The 18,639-nt window shown below is 44.6% G+C and overlaps 1 protein-coding gene across 6 annotated transcripts in view; it reads right to left on the bottom strand.

The window, feature by feature from the left end:
- Nucleotides 1-18,639, bottom strand: part of hdac5 (histone deacetylase 5) — an 88,144-nt gene that overhangs the window by 16,096 nt on the left and 53,409 nt on the right. For 5 of the 6 annotated variants that reach the window (XM_064986319.1, XM_064986318.1, XM_064986320.1 and 2 more), the window contains 10 exons: nt 14,883-15,178; nt 14,633-14,777; nt 12,669-12,777; nt 12,204-12,337; nt 11,043-11,174; nt 9,947-10,059; nt 6,639-6,758; nt 1,529-1,766; nt 1,212-1,417; nt 753-1,055 (listed from right to left, as the gene is read on the bottom strand). In XM_064986319.1, coding sequence (XP_064842391.1) covers nt 753-1,055; nt 1,212-1,417; nt 1,529-1,766; nt 6,639-6,758; nt 9,947-10,059; nt 11,043-11,174; nt 12,204-12,337; nt 12,669-12,777; nt 14,633-14,777; nt 14,883-15,146 — 1,764 coding nt within the window. In that variant the 5' untranslated portion in view covers nt 15,147-15,178. The remainder of the gene's footprint in view (nt 1-752; nt 1,056-1,211; nt 1,418-1,528; nt 1,767-6,638; nt 6,759-9,946; nt 10,060-11,042; nt 11,175-12,203; nt 12,338-12,668; nt 12,778-14,632; nt 14,778-14,882; nt 15,179-18,639) is intronic. The other variant, XM_064986316.1, reaches the window with a different exon arrangement.

Raw genomic sequence — 18,639 nt, 5'->3', positions numbered from 1 at the left:
GGCGATTCATTCTCGAGAGCTTGTTCCTTTATTTCCTGCTAAGTGCAATGGATGACTCACAGGTGGGTGGGAATTAAGGCTCTCGCTCTTCTGTAGGGAGCTATGACGACGATGCTTCGCACAGCGCAGCCACTCTGCCCTCCGAGAGGGGATACCCTTTTCTAAATCACCAGGCCCCCGTAAAATTCAACCCATCACTTGAACTGGGTGTGAACGCCAATCTATGTAGCCACATCGCTAATGATGACGTTCCTACCTTTTCAACTGCATAGCCTTTGCTACTGATCTTTTGGTAGGTAATTTCTGCAATCTACAACCCTCCCTGGAGTGATTGGTCATTCTAGACAGTTTCAAGTCATAAATGGCCCATTATAAGAGGTACAATGACGAATCAAGTCACAAGGTTAGTAATCACAATCACGTCACAGGAACAGATTTGGGAAGTTCAACAACGAAAGGCGTCTGAATATTTTTACTGCACTGTTTGGATCAAATAACAAACATTTCATTGCACCCGCTACAACGCCAAAAAACTTTGATTTGATTTCAGCAGAATTAATCATATTACAGGGAAAGACAATAAAACTCATGGTTTATAAATAAACAATTTGCACCTCTTATTGGCTCTCTGATTTTCTTACAGAAAGTCATCTTAATTAGTGTTAAACTTGCAAGGCAATACATTTTGTTTTTCCCTATCAAAGTTAAATTAAATGCAAAATGTCTATAAAAATAAATAAATCAGTATTTACTTGGCCGTAAGGTACGCCCTCCTCATCACACTCCCTCAGCTCGATGGCCTCGTCTTCATCATCCTCTTCCTCCAGGTCGCTCTCTGTGCTCTCGCCCTTCAGGGGGGTCAGCAGGCGTTCTGAAGGGGGCGACGTCTCCCCCGACTCTTCCTTCTGGAGCCTCTGCTCCTGAGGACGCCCCTCCCCCAGACGCTCAGACCCTGCCCCCTCCTCCTGCATCTCCTGCGTCTCTGTGAGCTCCTCCTCCGTCTCCTCGGGGTGGGTGGGCGGTTGGCGAGGAAGCTCCACCCCTTTTGACAGAATCTGGTGTGGTTGACAGATAGGGGGTTAATCACTGCTGCCACATGTAGAGTATACTACACCCCCCAGTCCAGCAAATGGCATACAACACTTTTTTTTAACCTGCAAACAAACAACCATAACCTCTAATACTGTAGAGTTTCTTGTGGTGCCCCCTACCTTGTTGAGCTGGTACTGCTTCTGCTTCTCCAGGAAGTGCTGGTGCTGCTGCTGCATGACGAGCTGCTGCAGGGCCTGGGGGCTCTGGGGGAGGGGTGCAGACTGTGTGCGGCTCAGGGGCCGGTGGCGTGGTAACTTGTTCACCGTGCGCATACTGTTGGACACCCGGTCCCCCGTCACCAACGGCGACTGACCGTACATGGGGACTGGAGAGAGGAAGAGTCAGAGAGATGTGTTTCAGAAGAGGCAGTATGCATTTATCTATATTTACCTGCAAGTAGGGATGTAAGAGTATAAATATATGTTGGTAGATGTACCTGAGAGGAGGGCACTCTGCTGGCGGGCCTGCTCCAGCAGGAGGACGTGTTGCAGTAGGGAGGAGTGACTGCTGTGGCTGTTGGGGGCCTGGGTGGAATCTAAGTCGTGTTGCATCCCAGGTGGCAGGCATGATGCCGGCAGGGACGAGGTGCTGACAAACTTGCCCGTCAGAGCCCCACCCTGACGCATGGTCTGGATGGCCTGCCTCTCCGCCTCCTGCAACAGCTTCTGATTGGCCTGAGGATGGAAGGGGGGTTAACTAAGTCAGATTGTCTACATTAGAGGGCAACTCTGGTTCAGGGGAGTGTGTGCTGGTTTCTATTTTACCTCAACTCAGTGGAATGGAGCAGGGTGAGTTTTTCTTTAGGAGTATTTGAAAAAAACATTTAAGAAGCTATTTTAGGCCAGCACTGGAAAAAAATGTGCACATTTATCTTTATGCCAACAGTGACGGGTTCTGACTTCTAAACTTGAAATATTGTTAATCATCAAGTATCCCATGTAAAGGATAAGGGCCACAGTTTGGTTGTTACAGCAGAAGTTAATGGTCATCTGGTGGAGGAATGTAAGGTTGGATATGAGCTAGGGGCTTGGAATGTACTGAGTTAAGAAAAGGCAATCACGTAGTTGTGGTCATTGTTAAGGGTGGAGAGCTGTAGATTAATGAGGAATGGGGGTTGAGGTCAGGGAGAAAGAACAGTTTATCACCCACATCACTTAACTTCCTGCCTAGCAATAAATATGTAACCTTTAGAGGGAAGGAGCAGACTTCACCTATATTGGAGTGTGTGTGTGTGTGTGTGTGTGTGTGTGTGTGTGTGTGTGTGTGTGTGTGTGTGTGTGTGTGTGTGTGTGTACGTACAGTGGGGCAAAAAAGTACTTAGTCACCAATTGTGCAAGTTCTCCCACTTAAAAAGATAAACCTGTAATTCTCATCATAGGAACACTTCAACTATGACAGACAAAATGAGGGGAAAAAAATCCAGAAAATCACATTGTAGGATATTTTATGAATTTATCTGCAAATTATGGTGGAAAATAAGTATTTGGTCAATACTCAATACTTTGTTATATACCCTTTGTTGGCAATGACAGAGGTCAAACGCTTTCTGTAAGACTTCACAAGGTTTTCACACACTTGCTGGTATTTTGGCCCATTCCTCCATGCAGATCTCCTCTAGAACAGAATCTCAACTCCCTCCATAGATTTTCTATGGGGTTGAGATTTGGAGACTGGCTAGGCCACTCCAGGCCCTTGAAATGTTTCTTACGAAACCACTCCATTTCCCGGGCGGTGTGTTTGAGATCATTGTCATGCTGAAAGACCCAGCCACGTTTCATCTTCAATGCCCTTGCTGATGGAAGGAGGTTTTCACTCAAAATCCCACGATACATGGCCCCATTCATTCTTTCCTTTACACGGATCAGTCGTCCTGGTCCCTTTGCAGAAAAACAGCCCCAAAGCATGATGTTTCCACCCCCATGCTTCACATTAGGTATGGTGTTCTTGGGATGCAACTCAGCATTCTTTGTCCTCCAAACACAACGAGTTGAGTTTTTACCAAAAAGTTCCATTTTGGTTTCATCTGACCATACGACATTCTCCCAATCTTCTTCTGGATCATCCAAATGCTCTCTAGCAAACTTCAGACGGGCCTGGACATGTACTGACTGAAGCAGGGGGACACGTCTGGCACTGCAGGATTTGAGTCCCTAGCGGCGTAGTGTTACTGATGGTAGGCTTTGTTACTTTGGTCCCAGCTCTCTGCAGGTCATTCACTAGGTCCACCCGTTTGGTTCTGGGATTTTTGCTCACCGTTCTTGTGATCATTTTGACCCCATGGGGTGAGATCTTGCGTGGAGCCCCAGATCGAGGGAGATTATCAGTGGTCTTGTATGTCTTCCATTTCCTAATAATTGCTCCCACAGTTGATTCATTCAAACCAAGCTGCTTACCTATGCAGATTCAGTCTTCCCAGCCTGGTGCAGGTCTACAATTTTGTTTCTGGTGTCCTTTGACAGCTCTTTGGTCTTGGCTATAGTGGAGTTTGGAGTGGGACTGTTTGAGGTTGTGGACAGGTGTCTTTTATACTGATAACAAGTTCAAACAGGTGCCATTAATACAGGTAACGAGTGGAGGACAGAGGAGCCTCTTAAAGAAGAAGTTACAGGTCTGTGAGAGCCAGAAATCTTGCTTGTTTGTAGGTGACCAAATACTTATTTTCCACCATAATTTGCAAATAAATTCATTAAAAATCCTACAATGTGATTTTCTGGATTTTTTCCCCCTCATTTTGTCTGTCATAGTTGAAGTGTACCTATGATGCAAATTACAGGCCTCATCTTTTTAAGTGGGAGAACTTGCACAATTGGTGGCTGACTAAATACTTTTTTGCCCCACTTTATGCATGCATGCATGTATGTATGCATGCATCTGTTCAGCTGTCTGACTTATTGGGTGAATAAACTTGGTTTGAGCTCATCATAGTTGTCCGTGAGTTTTTTTACTCAGTTTAATTAGAACCTAACAGCAGCTTTGGCTAATGTATTATAACCATTACATATAACAAATCCTAAATTGCTAAATTGCCTCTTACATACATACATACATATACAGTTGAACTTTACATACACTTAGGTTGGAGTCAATAAAACTTGTTTTTCAACCACTCCACACATGTTTTGAGAACAAACTATAGTTTTGGCAAGTCGGTTACGACATCTACTTTGTGCATGACACAAGTAATTTTTCTAGCAATTGTTTACAGACAGATTATTTCACAAAAATTCACTGTATCACAATTCCAGTGGGTCAGAAGTTTCATACACTAAGTTGACTGTGCCTTTAAACAGCTTGGAAAACAATGCCATGGCTTTAGAAGCTTCTGATAGGCTAATTGACATCATTTGAATCAATTGGATGTGTACATGTGGATTTATTTTAAGGCCTAACTAAGTGCCTCTTTGCTTGACATCATGGGAAAATCAAAAGAAATCTGCCAAGACCTCAGAAACAAAATTGTGGAACTCCACAAGTCTGCTTCATCCTTGGGAGCAATTTCCAAATGCCTGAAGGTACCACATTCGGAGGAAACCGGCATCTTCAAAAGTATCTATATAAACAGTAAAACGAGTCCCATATCGACATATCCTGAAAGGCCACTCAGCAAGAAAGAAGCCACTGCTCCAAAACCGCCATAAAAAAGCCAGACTACGGTTTGCAACTGCACATGGGGACAAAGATTGTACTTTTTGGAGAAATGTCCTGTGGTCTGATGAAACAAAAATAGAACTGTTTGGCCATAATGACCATCATTACGTTTGGAAGAAGGGGGGGGGGGGGGGGCTTGCAAGCCGAAGAACACAATCCCAACCGTGAAGCACGGGGGTGGCAGCATCATGTTGTGGGGGTGCTTTTCTGCATGAGGGACTGGTGCACTTCACAAAAGAGAAGGCATCATGAGGGAGGACAATTATGTGGAAATATTAAAGCAACATCAGTCAGGAAGTTAAAGCTTAGTCGCAAATGGGTCTTCCAAATGGACAATGACCCCAAGCATACTTCCAAAGTTGTGGCAAAATGACTAACGAAAATTTGTGGGCAGAACTGAAAGTGTGTGGGAGCAAGGAGGCCTACAAACCTGACTCAGTTACACCAGCTCTGTCAGGAGGAATGGACCAAAATTCACCCAACGTATTGTGGGAAGCTTGTGGAAGGCTACCCAGAACGTTTGACCCAAGTTAAACAATTTGAAGGCAATGCTACCAAATACTAATTGAGTGTATGTCAACTTCAGACCAACTGGGAATGTGATGAAAGAAATACAAGCTGAATTAAATAATTCTCAACTATTATTCTGACATTTCACATTCTTAAAATTAAAGTGGTGATCCTAACTGACCTAAGATTGGGAATTTGTACTAGGACTAAATGTCAGGAATTGTGAAAAACTGAGTTTAAATGTATTTGGCTAAGGTATGTAAACTTCCGACTTCAACTGTGTGTGTATTTTTTTCAGACAATAAAAAGTGCTATTTGAAGTTAATTTATTGAAACCGTAATATGAACTGGTTATATTATATTGTGGAACACAATCTTCAAAATGGCAGCACCCTCAGCAGTGGCGCTTGCTTGTAGAAGCCTATGTCTGTGCAATGACAAAGCATTGTTTTGTTCATTTAGCAGGCAAAATGCTCTTATTTCCAGAACAAATCAAGAGACCTATTTTATTGTAAAATAAAAAAAAACATGTAAAATAACTAAATAATACATAACAGAATATTGTTCAAAATGAAAAAAAGTGATACGCATCTCACGTCTGGAAATTATTCTTACAGAGTGATAATTTGGAATGGGGCTCAATTTGGCGAGGTGAAATCATTTCAGGGTTACAAACCAAAATCTGTCTTCTTTTCGATATACAGACATTCAAATGTGTTTATTCAGCCTGTACTTTGGTATTTTCCAAATGGATTAACAATTCCACATTGAACTCTGCATGGGGATGAATCTGTTTGGTGAGTAGGCTTAGGCTTAATGATTCTGATAAAAATGTTTAGGGTGGCTATAGCCTAGGCTAACCAATTCTCAATGGCACTAGTAGTTCAAAGTAGCATAAGTGGAAAATAGACAGGACACAATCTTTCCAAAACTGCAGCGCTCGTTGTTGGAACATATTTCCCTACTTCAGCCAAGCAGTCCATTAAGAATTTGTGATAAAACTGTCGTCATTTGGCAAGGAATGAAGCTTGTGTATCCCATCAGTTAGATACGTTTTTAATAGGCCTAACGGGAGCTTGAGCTTGAGTGTGTGTGTGTGTGTGTGTGTGTGTGTGTGTGTGTGTGTGTGTGTTTGTAGAGGGAGCGGTTGGAACGCAATTGAGTGAGTGAGACACGGAGGGGAAAGGGAATTTAGGGAGAAGAACTGTGATTCTTGGCTTGGTTTTCTTTTTGTTGTGCCACGCAAATGCACATGTACAACTGGAACTAGAGTCAAAGCAAATTAACATGGTTTTCTAGACAACATTTTGATGGAGTTTTTACATCCATTTGAGTACTCATGCCCTATCCCTAGTTTGTGTTGTTCAGAATGTCAGTCCAGTACTCACGGTGAGGTGCGAGTTGGCTGGTAGGCCCAGGGAGATGTTGGGCAGCGAGGGGGATGTGTAGAGGCTCAGCGGACTGACTGTCCCATCGGCGTTAAGGGTCTGGTGGAGGGACCGCAGCTGCTGCACAGAAAAGAGGGAGGAAAAAGTGATTGAGTGAGAGAGAGCGTGTGAAAGGGAAAAGGGCGAGAGAGAGCGAACAGAAGAGGAGCAAGGGAGACAACCAGCAGGGGTGTTGTCAAAGAGAGGGAGAGAGAGTGAAGTCTTCCAGCTCACTAAAACATCCCATCAGTGCATGTATATTTAATCTACCCTAGCAACAACGAGAGGGGAAGAAAGGAATCCATCTTGTGCTCTCTGACCCTCTGCAGTATAAACAGATAGGACAGGAGCTCTAACCGTAGTGTGACTCATTCTTTCAGCTTGCACAACATGTTTCTCTCCAGAGGCCGCCGAGGCTTCCAGTTCACTTTGAACAAACGGCTGTTATTTGATGTTTGTGCAGGTGCGCTAGCTAGTACCATTTCAGGAGCTTTTCTTACTTGCCATTTAGACTTCACCTGGCTAACACTGTACAGAAACCCCACATACTGTAGGCTGTGTCCGAAATCGGTCTTGCCTACTACTTACTAAAAATACATACTGTGTACTAATAGTACTACATACAATTTAGAACGTATGCTTTAGTAAAAACGTATGCCATAAGCAACAAATATCAACATACTAATCATCCATTATGAGAAGGCATCATGTAATGTGCAATCGCACTTGTTCCCTGCCAGTTGTTTATTTTAGTAGGCCATATTCTGATTATCAGCTGTTGTCAAACACAAGGGAACGCAAAAAAGACGATACTCTTCCTCAATAGTGTGCAGCGATTTCTACTCGACGAAAAGATGAAATGAGTATTACATCCTAGAATTTAATTATCAGCTGTTGTCAAACACACGTGATTTTTTTTTAATGTTTGAAACATTTTACACACATTTTACTTTATTTTCACATAACCATATTGTGTTCTAAATATAATGCTTTTTGGGTACTTGGACACAGCCATATTTCTCCCTGCCTTCAAGGGCCCTTCTCTTTTTAAGAACCCCCCCAGCGGGTGTCAGCCTTCTTCACACGTTCTCACTGATAATGACGTTATTAGGGGAAGACTGACTCAACAGGATCTTGAAACAGGGAAAATAAGGGGGTAAAAAGTCACCATGCATCCCAAATAAGGTGTTGATACATGGCAAACTGCCCTATTTGTTGTTAAAACAATGTCAAAGGCTCTCCTTTGTGTGCGTCTGACCATTTATCGGCCCGGATCTGCTGGGGCGGCGATGACGCAATAACGTTCTGGATGAGGGTGGCTATTTGGGAAAGTTGCACACAGCAGGCTAACAAAGCACTTATGTCATCAGCGGTCGACTGTTTCTCCGCTTCGAGAGAATGGCAGTAATCAAGTATTTTCAGGGAGGGGGGGGTAGGGAAAATAAATGGTCTCGGAGATTGACTATTGCTTTTTATTTTTGTTGTCCTACTTTTGGAGAGAAGAGACAGGAAGTATTTTTGGGTGTTATAAAATGGCAGGGGGAAGATGGCTGTAAATTGAGTGTTGAGAGAGCGGTCTGAATGAGAGGACAAATGCTCATTTGAATTCAAATCATCAATCATGTTCTACCAAATAGAAAACACAGTTATCCATTAAAACACAGGTCTTCTAAAACAGATATTTGAAGAGGTAGATATGGAGAGTAAGAGTACCTGAGAGCTATAGTGTTCCAGCTACAGCTATTCTGTAAGTAGCCTGACTACCAGGAAAAACTCCCAGAGAAAGGAACTGGAAGTTCTGATCAGTGAACTTACAGTATGTTCTGCAATGAAATAGCTAAGGCAGCTAGGCCTATATTTATCTTGTCTTACAAAATGAACAATGGATCAGGTTTTATTATCAAAATGGAGGATAGCAGTCATTCAGAACGCTATGGCTAGCCCTATGTCCCGCCTACATCCCCTCGTCATCTCTCTCGCTCCCAAGGTTAAGATGCTCCTGGGGCCACTTGATGCTCAGTGTGCATCAGACCAACCCCCCCAGTCTACCAAAGCTTATTTTCAGGCCTTATTCACTGCACTCAGCTGCTATCCTCTCGCCCTAGTTTACAATTCAGCCAAGCGTAAAGAATAAGCTACTATTAGCCCTAAAGAACACAGTCTAACTAGTCATGTAACACTCCTCATAAGTCCCCATTGCATTTGATCTATAACTAACAGCAGGGTTGATAAAAACTAAACCAAGTCACCAGGTAGCCTATTGAATCCCCAAGCGGACAAGGTTATAATCTGTCGTTCTGCGCCTGAGCAAGGCAGTTAACCCACTGTTCCCCGGGCACTGACGACGTGGATGTCAATTATGGCAGCCCCCCACACCTCTCTGATTCAGAGAGGTTGGATTAAATGTGGAAGTCACAATTCAGTTGAAGGCATTCAGTTGTACAACTGACTTTCCCAATCAGAATGGGTTCCATTTGCATCTGTCTTTCAACACTTTTATACCAATGCTTCTAATGTGATGAGACATTTTATAAAGCATGCACTCTGTTGGTCCCTGGTACCACAGCAGTAGGTCATGGATTTTCCATGGTGTGTTATAAAAATGCATCACAGACAAACAGCAACACATATTTCAGAAGGTAGAATAGAAGGTAGAATTTTATATATATATATATATATATAAAAATTCTACCTTCTATGGAACTTATATAAATACATATATTTTTTTTGTGTGTGTGTTGAATTTTACCCTTTTTTCTCCCCAATTTCGTGGTATCTAATTGTTTTAGTAGCTACTATCATCACTACAACTCCCGTACGGGCTCGGGAGAGACGAAGGTTGAAAGTCATGCGTCCTCTGATACACAACCCAACCAAGCCGCACTGCTTCTTAACACAGCGCGCATCCAACCCGGAAGCCAGCCGCACCAATGTGTCGGAGGAAACACTGTGCACCTGGCAACCTTGGTTAGCGCGCACTGCGCCCTGCCCGCCACAGGAGTTGCTGGTGCGCGATGAGACAAGGATATCCCTACCGGCCAAACCCTCCCTAACCCGGACGAATCTAGGCCAATTGTGCGTCGCCCCACGGACCTCCCGGTCGCGGCCGGTTACGACAGAGCCTGGGCGCGAACCCAGAGTCTCTGGTGGCACAGCTGGCGCTGCAATACAGCGCCCTTAACCACTGTGCCACCCAGGAGGCCTGTAGAATTATATTTTGCAGAGGCGAGGCCCCCCGAGCATCCTCCCGCAGCCCTCCCCTCTCTTACCTCTGCGTGAATGTTGGGGACGGAGCCGCTGGAGCCGTTCTCTGCGATGGCGCTGTTGGAGCTGTTGGGCGAGCTGGGCCCGGAGCCAGGGGCACTGCTGCACATGGAGGACACTGCAATGACAATGGAACAGGCCACTCAGACAGAACCAACCCAGCATCCCAGGCAGACAGACACCACCGCCAAAACCATTGTGTGGTATGGCCTTTCTCCAATCTTGCATCAAACTGTACAAATGTGAAGATTAATGTCTAGGTTTTATCAGGCTGTTTTCTATGAGTATACAGAAAAGGTAGAAACAGAATAGACCATCATTGGTGACATATGACTTCCTGACATTTCTTTGACTGTTTCAAGAGGCCAACATTCTAAGTCCTAATCTGAACTTCCCCAAAAACCCTGTTCCCCTTTTCCCTGCTCCACTGCCAGCTAACACCCGCCCCCCCAAACCCATCCCCTTTTGTCCTATTCAAGCCTTATGTATTAATCTATATCCTACCCTATAGTCCCTGCTATTTTTGTTTGCCTCCAATAAGTCCCTATATTTTGACCCAGAAAAGTTTCTGCTTTCATTAGCAGATGAAACGGGCGAGTTAAATCAAAAGCCTCTATAAGCATAGCTTCTGTTGTGGTCTCGAGAACAACCAGCATTTATACGATCTCATATGTTTACATACTAGTTGCCCATGACATGGAAACTGGCTAATAGGGCAAACCCTTAAACCTAGCATATGGTAGCGAGCTCCAGTACTTGGTCTGGAAAGGCACTGTGTGGCATGTGTATATAGCCAACCTGGCTAAGTGGGTTATGTAACTAGGTCCTTCTGGGAAATGAGCTTGAGTTGTTGAGTGCCGTGGCCCCTCCGGATGTCTACTTTTACCATCAGGTAAATGACCATTTTATGTTAAGTAGGGTGCTATTTTAGATGGTTTATGGTTCACCCAACCGGATGCTTCTCACTGGGGTTGGTTTACAACTATGGAATGGCACAGGGTGTGGAATTCCAGTTAAAGAGTGTACAATGTATTTGTATGCGAGTATGTAAACGCATGACGGATGAGAGTGTAAATGCATGGTGTGTGTGTGCGCTCTCACCAGAGATCTCGATGGCTCTCTTTTTGAAGGTGCTTATCACTGTCCCGTCCTTCCTCCTCAGCAGAGGACTGCTCCGCCTCTCTGCTACCTTCTGTTTTAACCGCGAACGCACCTTCAGATTGGGCTCGGAGGCTGTCGAAGAGAGAGGGCGCGAGAGAAAGAGAGGCGAGTTTAAATGAAAAAGATATACAACAGAAACCATAAACGAGCAACAGCTCATACAGAGTCTATTCAAAACTACTATGGACGGCTACAAATGGGGCTATTTATACAGCTTATTGACTGGGGACACCAAGACTGAAATAAACGTCCATTTGCAACTAACCCCTCCTTCACACAACTGCTTTTTCAGCCCATTGTTGATTCGATGAACGACAGACCAAATTAGACAAATGGAAGTAAATAAAAACAGAGGGATTGGACCCCAGGAAGAATACCTGCTGCTTTGGCAAAAGCTAATTTGTATCCAAATAAACCAATAAGGAGGGAAGGGAAAAAATAGGAATTGGGGCAATTAAGCAAAAGCCCCGGGTTTAATTTAATTAGCCTCCAATAGCGGTGCTTTCCACTGGACGTCACACACTCCACCCACCTATGTAGACCAGCCAAGACCTTTAGCCCTGATAACATCATGGGCTTTAGTATGGCTTTCATTTTATTTGAAATCAAAATGTTTGGGGTGAGGACGATCAGAGAGAATAAGTAAGGAGAATGCACACGCACTCAGAGTTATACCTTTCAGTCACAAGTCCCAGTAAGCACAAGCTAACAAGTCTATGGAAACAATACCAAACAACAACACGCAATACAATTACATCTAGATCCACAGCAAGCATATATTTAAGCATGTGTCATGGGTCATCTTCTCAGACCCAGATTAAGCTTAATGCTGGACTAAAACACGTTCATTGGAAAGTCTCCAACCTCCATTTAGTAACCACCCCACTCCATTGGCTTGTCTGTGGGTGGGCTTAATTATTTATGTGAGTGAGTGTGTAGCTATTGCCCACCAGTCTTCACCAACACTGCTGCGATGACTCATTCTGACTCATACCAGCAAAGGAGAAACACTAAAATGTACACACATACCTACTGTCAGACATGGGTAGGTGCCTCAAAGTAATGCAGACCTGCAACCACACACACAGTGCATCCACTCACCAGTCTTCCGGAGAGGGAAATCATCCCTGACCTCGTAGGACCCCAGTAGCGGGGGCAGTTTGTACGAGGGCGGCGTTCCCGGAGTGTTACTCTGAGGGGGGGAGTTGGGGTCCAGAGAGGTGTGGTGGGCCCCCCTGATGAAGCCATAACAGGTAAGATAGCAGAACTAGGTGATACTACTTGTGATGTAGACAAGACATTCTCTGACTAGATTAAAACCTCTTTATCCATTTGGCATGACACCCGCTGAGGAAGGTAAACAAGACATACCACTCTCAGAAGCTCCAAGTATTTTTTAACAGTTCACTCCGGGTCAATGCATGTGTAGGAGCTCTAAGAGTCCTCGCTAAGGTGTAGCCCTTCCTCCATATTCATTAACCATTAACGTCCATGGCTCTTGGCCAGTCTGCCAGCTAATGTTAGCCAGCCTCAGAACTCAAATTAGATGTTGATGGTTAGGCTCACCAGCATTTCTGGGGGAAGGAATGGTTTAGTCCGCCAGGTGCACCAGGCTCTTTTTTGCTCAGGAGGAACTCCTGGAGCTTCAGCTTCACCTCCGTACTGGCAATGGCACCTTCCGGAACAAACCATCACAACACAAAGCTATTATAACTCTAACAAAGACCAACAGCTATGGAGTATGAGGATCTAAACTAGAGCAATAACAGTAGCACTGTATAACTCTTAAGTAAAAGTGTCTGATAAGACATAGCTACCGTATATTTCAGTGTTTACTTTCTGAAAGCTTCTCCTCATACAGTGCCTTGCGAAAGTATTCGGCCCCCTTGAACTTTGCGACCTTTTGCCACATTTCAGGCTTCAAACATAAAGATATAAAACTGTATTTTTTTGTGAAGAATCAATAACAAGTGGGACACAATCATGAAGTGGAACGACATTTATTGGATATTTCAAACTTTTTTAACAAATCAAAAACTGAAAAATTGGGCGTGCAAAATTATTCAGCCCCTTTACTTTCAGTGTAGCAAACTCTCTCCAGAAGTTCAGTGAGGATCTCTGAATGATCCAATGTTGACCTAAATGACTAATGATGATAAATACAATCCACCTGTGTGTAATCAAGTCTCCGTATAAATGCACCTGCACTGTGATAGTCTCAGAGGTCCGTTAAAAGCGCAGAGAGCACCATGAAGAACAAGGAACACACCAGGCAGGTCCGAGATACTGTTGTAAGAAGTTTAAAGCCGGATTTGGATACAAAAAGATTTCCCAAGCTTTAAACATCCCAAGGAGCACTGTGCAAGCGATAATATTGAAATGGAAGGAGTATCAGACCACTGCAAATCTACCAAGACCTGGCCGTCCCTCTAAACTTTCAGCTCATACAAGGAGAAGACTGATCAGAGATGCAGCCAAGAGGCCCTGCAGAGATCTACAGCTGAGGTGGGAGACTCTGTCCATAGGACAACAATCAGTCGTATATTGCACAAATCTAGCCTTTATGGAAGAGTGGCAAGAAGAAAGCCATTTCTTAAAGATATCCATAAAAAGTGTTGTTTAAAGTTTGCCACAAGCCACCTGGGAGACACACCAAACATGTGGAAGAAGGTGCTCTGGTCAGATGAAACCAAAATGGAACTTTTTGGCAACAATGCAAAACGTTATTTTTGGCGTAAAAGCAACACAGCTCATCACCCTGAACACACACCATCCCCATTGTCAAACATGGTGGTGGCAGCATCATGGTTTGGGCCTGCTTTTCTTCAGCAGGCACAGGGAAGATGGTTAAAATTGATGGGAAGATGGATGGAGCCAAATACAGGACCATTCTGGAAGAAAACCTGATGGAGTCTGCAAACGACCTGAGACTGGGACGGAGATTTGTCTTCCAACAAGACAATGATCCAAAACAAAGCAAAATCTACAATGGAATGGTTAAAAAATAAACATATCCAGGTGTTAGAATGGCCAAGTCAAAGTCCAGACCTGAAACCAATCGAGAATCTGTGGAAAGAACTGAAAACTGCTGTTCACAAATGCTCTCCATCCAACCTCACTGAGCTCGAGCTGTTTTGCAAGGAGGAATGCGAAAATTTTTCAGTCTCTCGATGTGCAAAACTGATAGAGACATACCCCAAGCGACTTACAGCTGTAATCGCAGCAAAAGGTGGCGCTACAAAGTATTAACTTAAGGGGGCTGAATAATTTTGCACGCCCAATTTTTCAGTTTTTGATTTGTTAAAAAAGTTTGAAATATCCAATAAATGTCGTTCCACTTCATGATTGTGTCCCACTTGTTGTTGATTCTTCACAAAAAAATACAGTTTTATATCTTTATGTTTGAAGCCTGAAATGTGGCAAAAGGTCGCAAAGTTCAAGGGGGCCGAATACTTTCGCAAGGCACTGTACATACACCAGATATCTACTGCTCAGTGTATGAGTGTGTGTCCTCTATGTGTACTACTCACTCTCTTTGCCCTTCTCCTTGTTGCGTAGCATGAGGAGCTGCTGCTCCAGCCTCTGTTTCTCCAGCTCTTCATGCCTCTGCTGCTCCAGCTTCCTCTTCTGCTCCAGCTCCTGCTGCCGCTTGGCCGCCAGGATCTCCTGCTGCTGCTGCAGGGACGCCAGGGGGAAGGAAAGCCAGAGAGAGGGGATGTCAAATGAAGCTCAAACTGACTGACACCCCCCCCCAGCCTTCCTGAAGCGTATCCCCATTACCTTCAGGTGCTCCTGCAGCTGAACCTCATGCTGGCGTGTCAGCACCTCATGCTGCTTCTGGAACTCAGCAAAGAGGAGCTGTTTCTGAAGCTCCTGCTGCTGCTTGAGGAGGAGCAGTTCATGCTGCAGTTGCTGCTCCCTCATGGCTGGGTCCACCCCTCCACCTCCTCCGCCCAGGGGTCCCAGTCTGGGATCTGTCCTCAGGTCCACGGGACCGCCGCCACCGCCAACACCCTGCTCACTGCCGCCCACAGGGCTCTGCATCCCCGAGGGGAGAGTTGTCTTCACCTCCACAGCTTGATGGAGGAAGGGGTGGAGAGCGGAGAGAGTGGGAAGGAGACAGAAGGAAATGAGAGTAAAGGAGGGAAAGAAGAGAGGGAGACATAAGGTAAAGGAGGGGAGCAGACAAAGAACAAGAAAATAGTTTGTTAAATGGTGATCAAATAAACCACAAATAAAGATGAAGTACAGCAGTTCAAAATAGTTTTTTTCCCCCAATCGGAAACAAAATCTTCTGATATTGCGGAAATGTTGAGGTTAAAGTTCAAGGACTGAAGTAATTCCCTTTGATAGAAATTACATTTAACTTAGTTTGACTACCATAATACATATGTCTTTTAGCCATGAGGCTTGGCACAGATCTACTGTATCTCACTGAGTGAAGTCAACAAGGGCACACCGAGTAGGTTATAGACATTCATTGCAGTGATAACCAGTTTCTATAAGGACAAATATGTCCCATCTAATAGAGTGACCCTGGAAACCGGTCGGGTCCATCTTTCAGTGTATTACTGCTTTCAGAAATCAGACCAGGAGTTCAATAATGTTTGGCATGCTAGCTCTCTCTGGAGCAATTGCATAACTCCACCATGACAGTGTTCAGTAGAGTTGGACACACTACTGTCGTACAGTACACACATCAGGAGGAATAAAGTTTGGGGCCTGTTCTCTCTGCTGGCAAAAGTATGAAGGGTGCAAGTTGTATTTAGAACACTTAGGAGAGTGTTTAAGTGTACTATTTTAAATGTATGATTCCACAGAAGTGTGTGAGTGCTTATGTGGTTCCTGAATAATTAAATCACAGTATGTACATTTATACAGTACATACTTCAATGACTGAAGGAGCGTTCTTGGAGTGTTTCCGTGCGACTTAGTGTTACGCAAAGAGTCATCACTTCATCAGCTAATGAAGAAGAGTAACACCATTCATGGTTTACTAGTTATTCATTTTGTATGGCACATGTTATCGCTATGAATTACAAGGAATCCATCCCTATCACACTAGGTAACTCTATACTAGTGTGTCGATGTATGCATTTTGCTCAATAGGAGACAGTATTGAACGGTAGGGATGGGAGCGGACCTTGCTAAAAATAGCCAGGGCGACTATCGATACAAAGAGGGCACATCATTACATAACCTGGGAGGACCACAGTAGGCAGGGCCGGGACGAGGGCAGAAGCCAGGGTAGAGCCAAGACCGGGGCAGAGCCAAGACCGGGGCGAGGGCAGAGCCAAGACCGGGGCGAGGGCAGAGCCAAGACGAGGGCAGAGCCAAGACCGGGGCGAGGGCAGAGCCAAGACGAGGGCAGAGCCAAGACCAGGGCAGAGCCAAGACCAGGGCAGAGCCAAGACCAGGGCAGAGCCAAGACCAGGGCAGAGCCAAGACCAGGGCAGAGCCAAGACCAGGGCAGAGCCAAGACCAGGGCAGAGCCAAGACCAGGGCAGAGCCAAGACCAGGACGAGGGCAGAGCCAAGACCAGGACGAGGGCAGAGCCAAGACCAGGACGAGGGCAGAGCCAAGACCAGGACGAGGGCAGAGCCAAGACCAGGACGAGGGCAGAGCCAAGACCAGGACGAGGGCAGAGCCAAGACCAGGACGAGGGCAGAGCCAGGGCACTCTACGACACTCCAGGAGCTTTGTCTCTGATACATTAAGCACAGAGTTGGCAACAACGCACAGCATCCCAAAGCCACTGGCAAGTGCTGCTGCCAAACAGACAAGCACAGCCACCTGGCAAGGGCAACGCTACTGTTTTAGACCTTTCCTTAAGTCGACAGAGAAATCAGGGATTGGAATGGGCTATTGGGCTATTGTGTGCCCCAAGGTGGCTTCCAATGCACCCAACTGTTTCCATTATCCATTTGTTTCACATTTCATTAACCCTCAATGGCCACAAGGCTTGACATTGGTGCAGGGTCAGAACTGAGTAGGACAAGACACTAAGGTTTAACATCTCAAACAAATGCAGAAAAAAACAATGGAAGAGATTAGTGGGCAGGCAGAGAAGCACTCAGTCTGCAACAATAGTCAAGGGTAAAGAGGTTGACTGCCGCCCATGCATTGGTGGATGTAGAGTATTGGATCCCAGCTGTAGGCTAGGACCTAATGAGAAGGCACCGATTCTGTGTCACAGATGGTTAAGTCACTCAGTGACCAGATAATGAGAGAGAAGAGATAGGCTAACTCCTGTGGAAAAAAGAAATGGGAGACTGAGGGAGCAGCTAGCACTAGCTGAAAAGCACTGCTTTGTGAGTTTGATTCTGAACGCAATGGCATCTATGAGTGGACCTCCAAGCCTGGAGAACTAAACCAGTTATTTTTCATCGAAGTTGCATGCAGTTAAAGACAATTATAAATAAAATAAAAAGTAATCTAGGGTCAGATAAGGCTGGGAATTGCCAGGGACCTTACGATATGACACTTCGGAACCGATATGTATTGTGATTCACACACACACACAGCAATTCGATTCTGTGATTTTATTGTGATTTGAAGTTCCAAACATATTGCTCACTCATGGTTTAAATTAATCTTAGATTAGACCTAATCTAGAGTTTGTAACTAGGTTTATATAATTAAGCAGATGTTTTGCACCATTTACTTTTTAAAGACTAGATTAGTAAAACACTAAACTACAGGTGTATTTCTAAATTCAAATCTGGAGTGCCAGAGTGTGCTCTGGGCAATCATAAATCCAGAGTGTTTTGCTCTGGCTGAGGAGTAGGGTTGATCCGAGCGTTCTGGCACTCAAGCACCCAAGCTAACTGGCTAATGTTGGCTAGCTACTTCCAGACACAAATGAGAGAACACCTCACTGACCATTTTACTCACCCAAGCAAAGCTGGTTAGGCTGTTTTCATGTTATCCAGAGCGTTGGTGACTCTGTGCTGCTGGCAACAATTTAATTATGCTTTTTGCCCATGTTTACTGACACCGGCTATATTCAACGAGTGTTGAGTCTGTCAATTCATCAGTTATTCTGCGCTCTGGCACACTCAGACGAGAGTGCTCTGCTACTGCAGGGCAGCTCTCTAGGCCCTCTACTCTTTAATATTTTTATCAATGACCTGCCACTGGCATTAAACAAAACATGTGTATCCATGTATACTGATTATGATTCAACCATATACGAAACCACAGTTTATGAAGTCACTGAAACCCTTAACAAAGAGTTGCAGTCTGTTTTGGAATGGGTAGCCAGTAATAAACTGATCCTGAACATCTCTAAACCTTAAAGCAATGTATTTGGTACAAATAATTCCTTATGTGCTAGACCTCAGCTAAATCTGGTAATGAATGGTGTGGCTGTTGAACAAGTTGAGAATACTAAATTACTTGGCGTTACCATAGATTGTAAACTGTCATAGTCAAAATACATAGATTTAATGGTTGTAAAGATGGGGAGAGGTCTTGCTGTAATAAAGAGATGGTCTGCTTTTTTGACACCACACTCCAAAAAGAAAGTCCTGCAGGC

Source organism: Oncorhynchus masou, chromosome 14 (assembly GCF_036934945.1).
Source record: "Oncorhynchus masou masou isolate Uvic2021 chromosome 14, UVic_Omas_1.1, whole genome shotgun sequence".
Classification (NCBI taxonomy): Eukaryota; Metazoa; Chordata; class Actinopteri; order Salmoniformes; family Salmonidae; genus Oncorhynchus; species Oncorhynchus masou.
The sequence above is the reverse complement of the archived record's forward strand: the minus strand, read 5'-3'. Positions and strand labels throughout refer to the sequence as shown.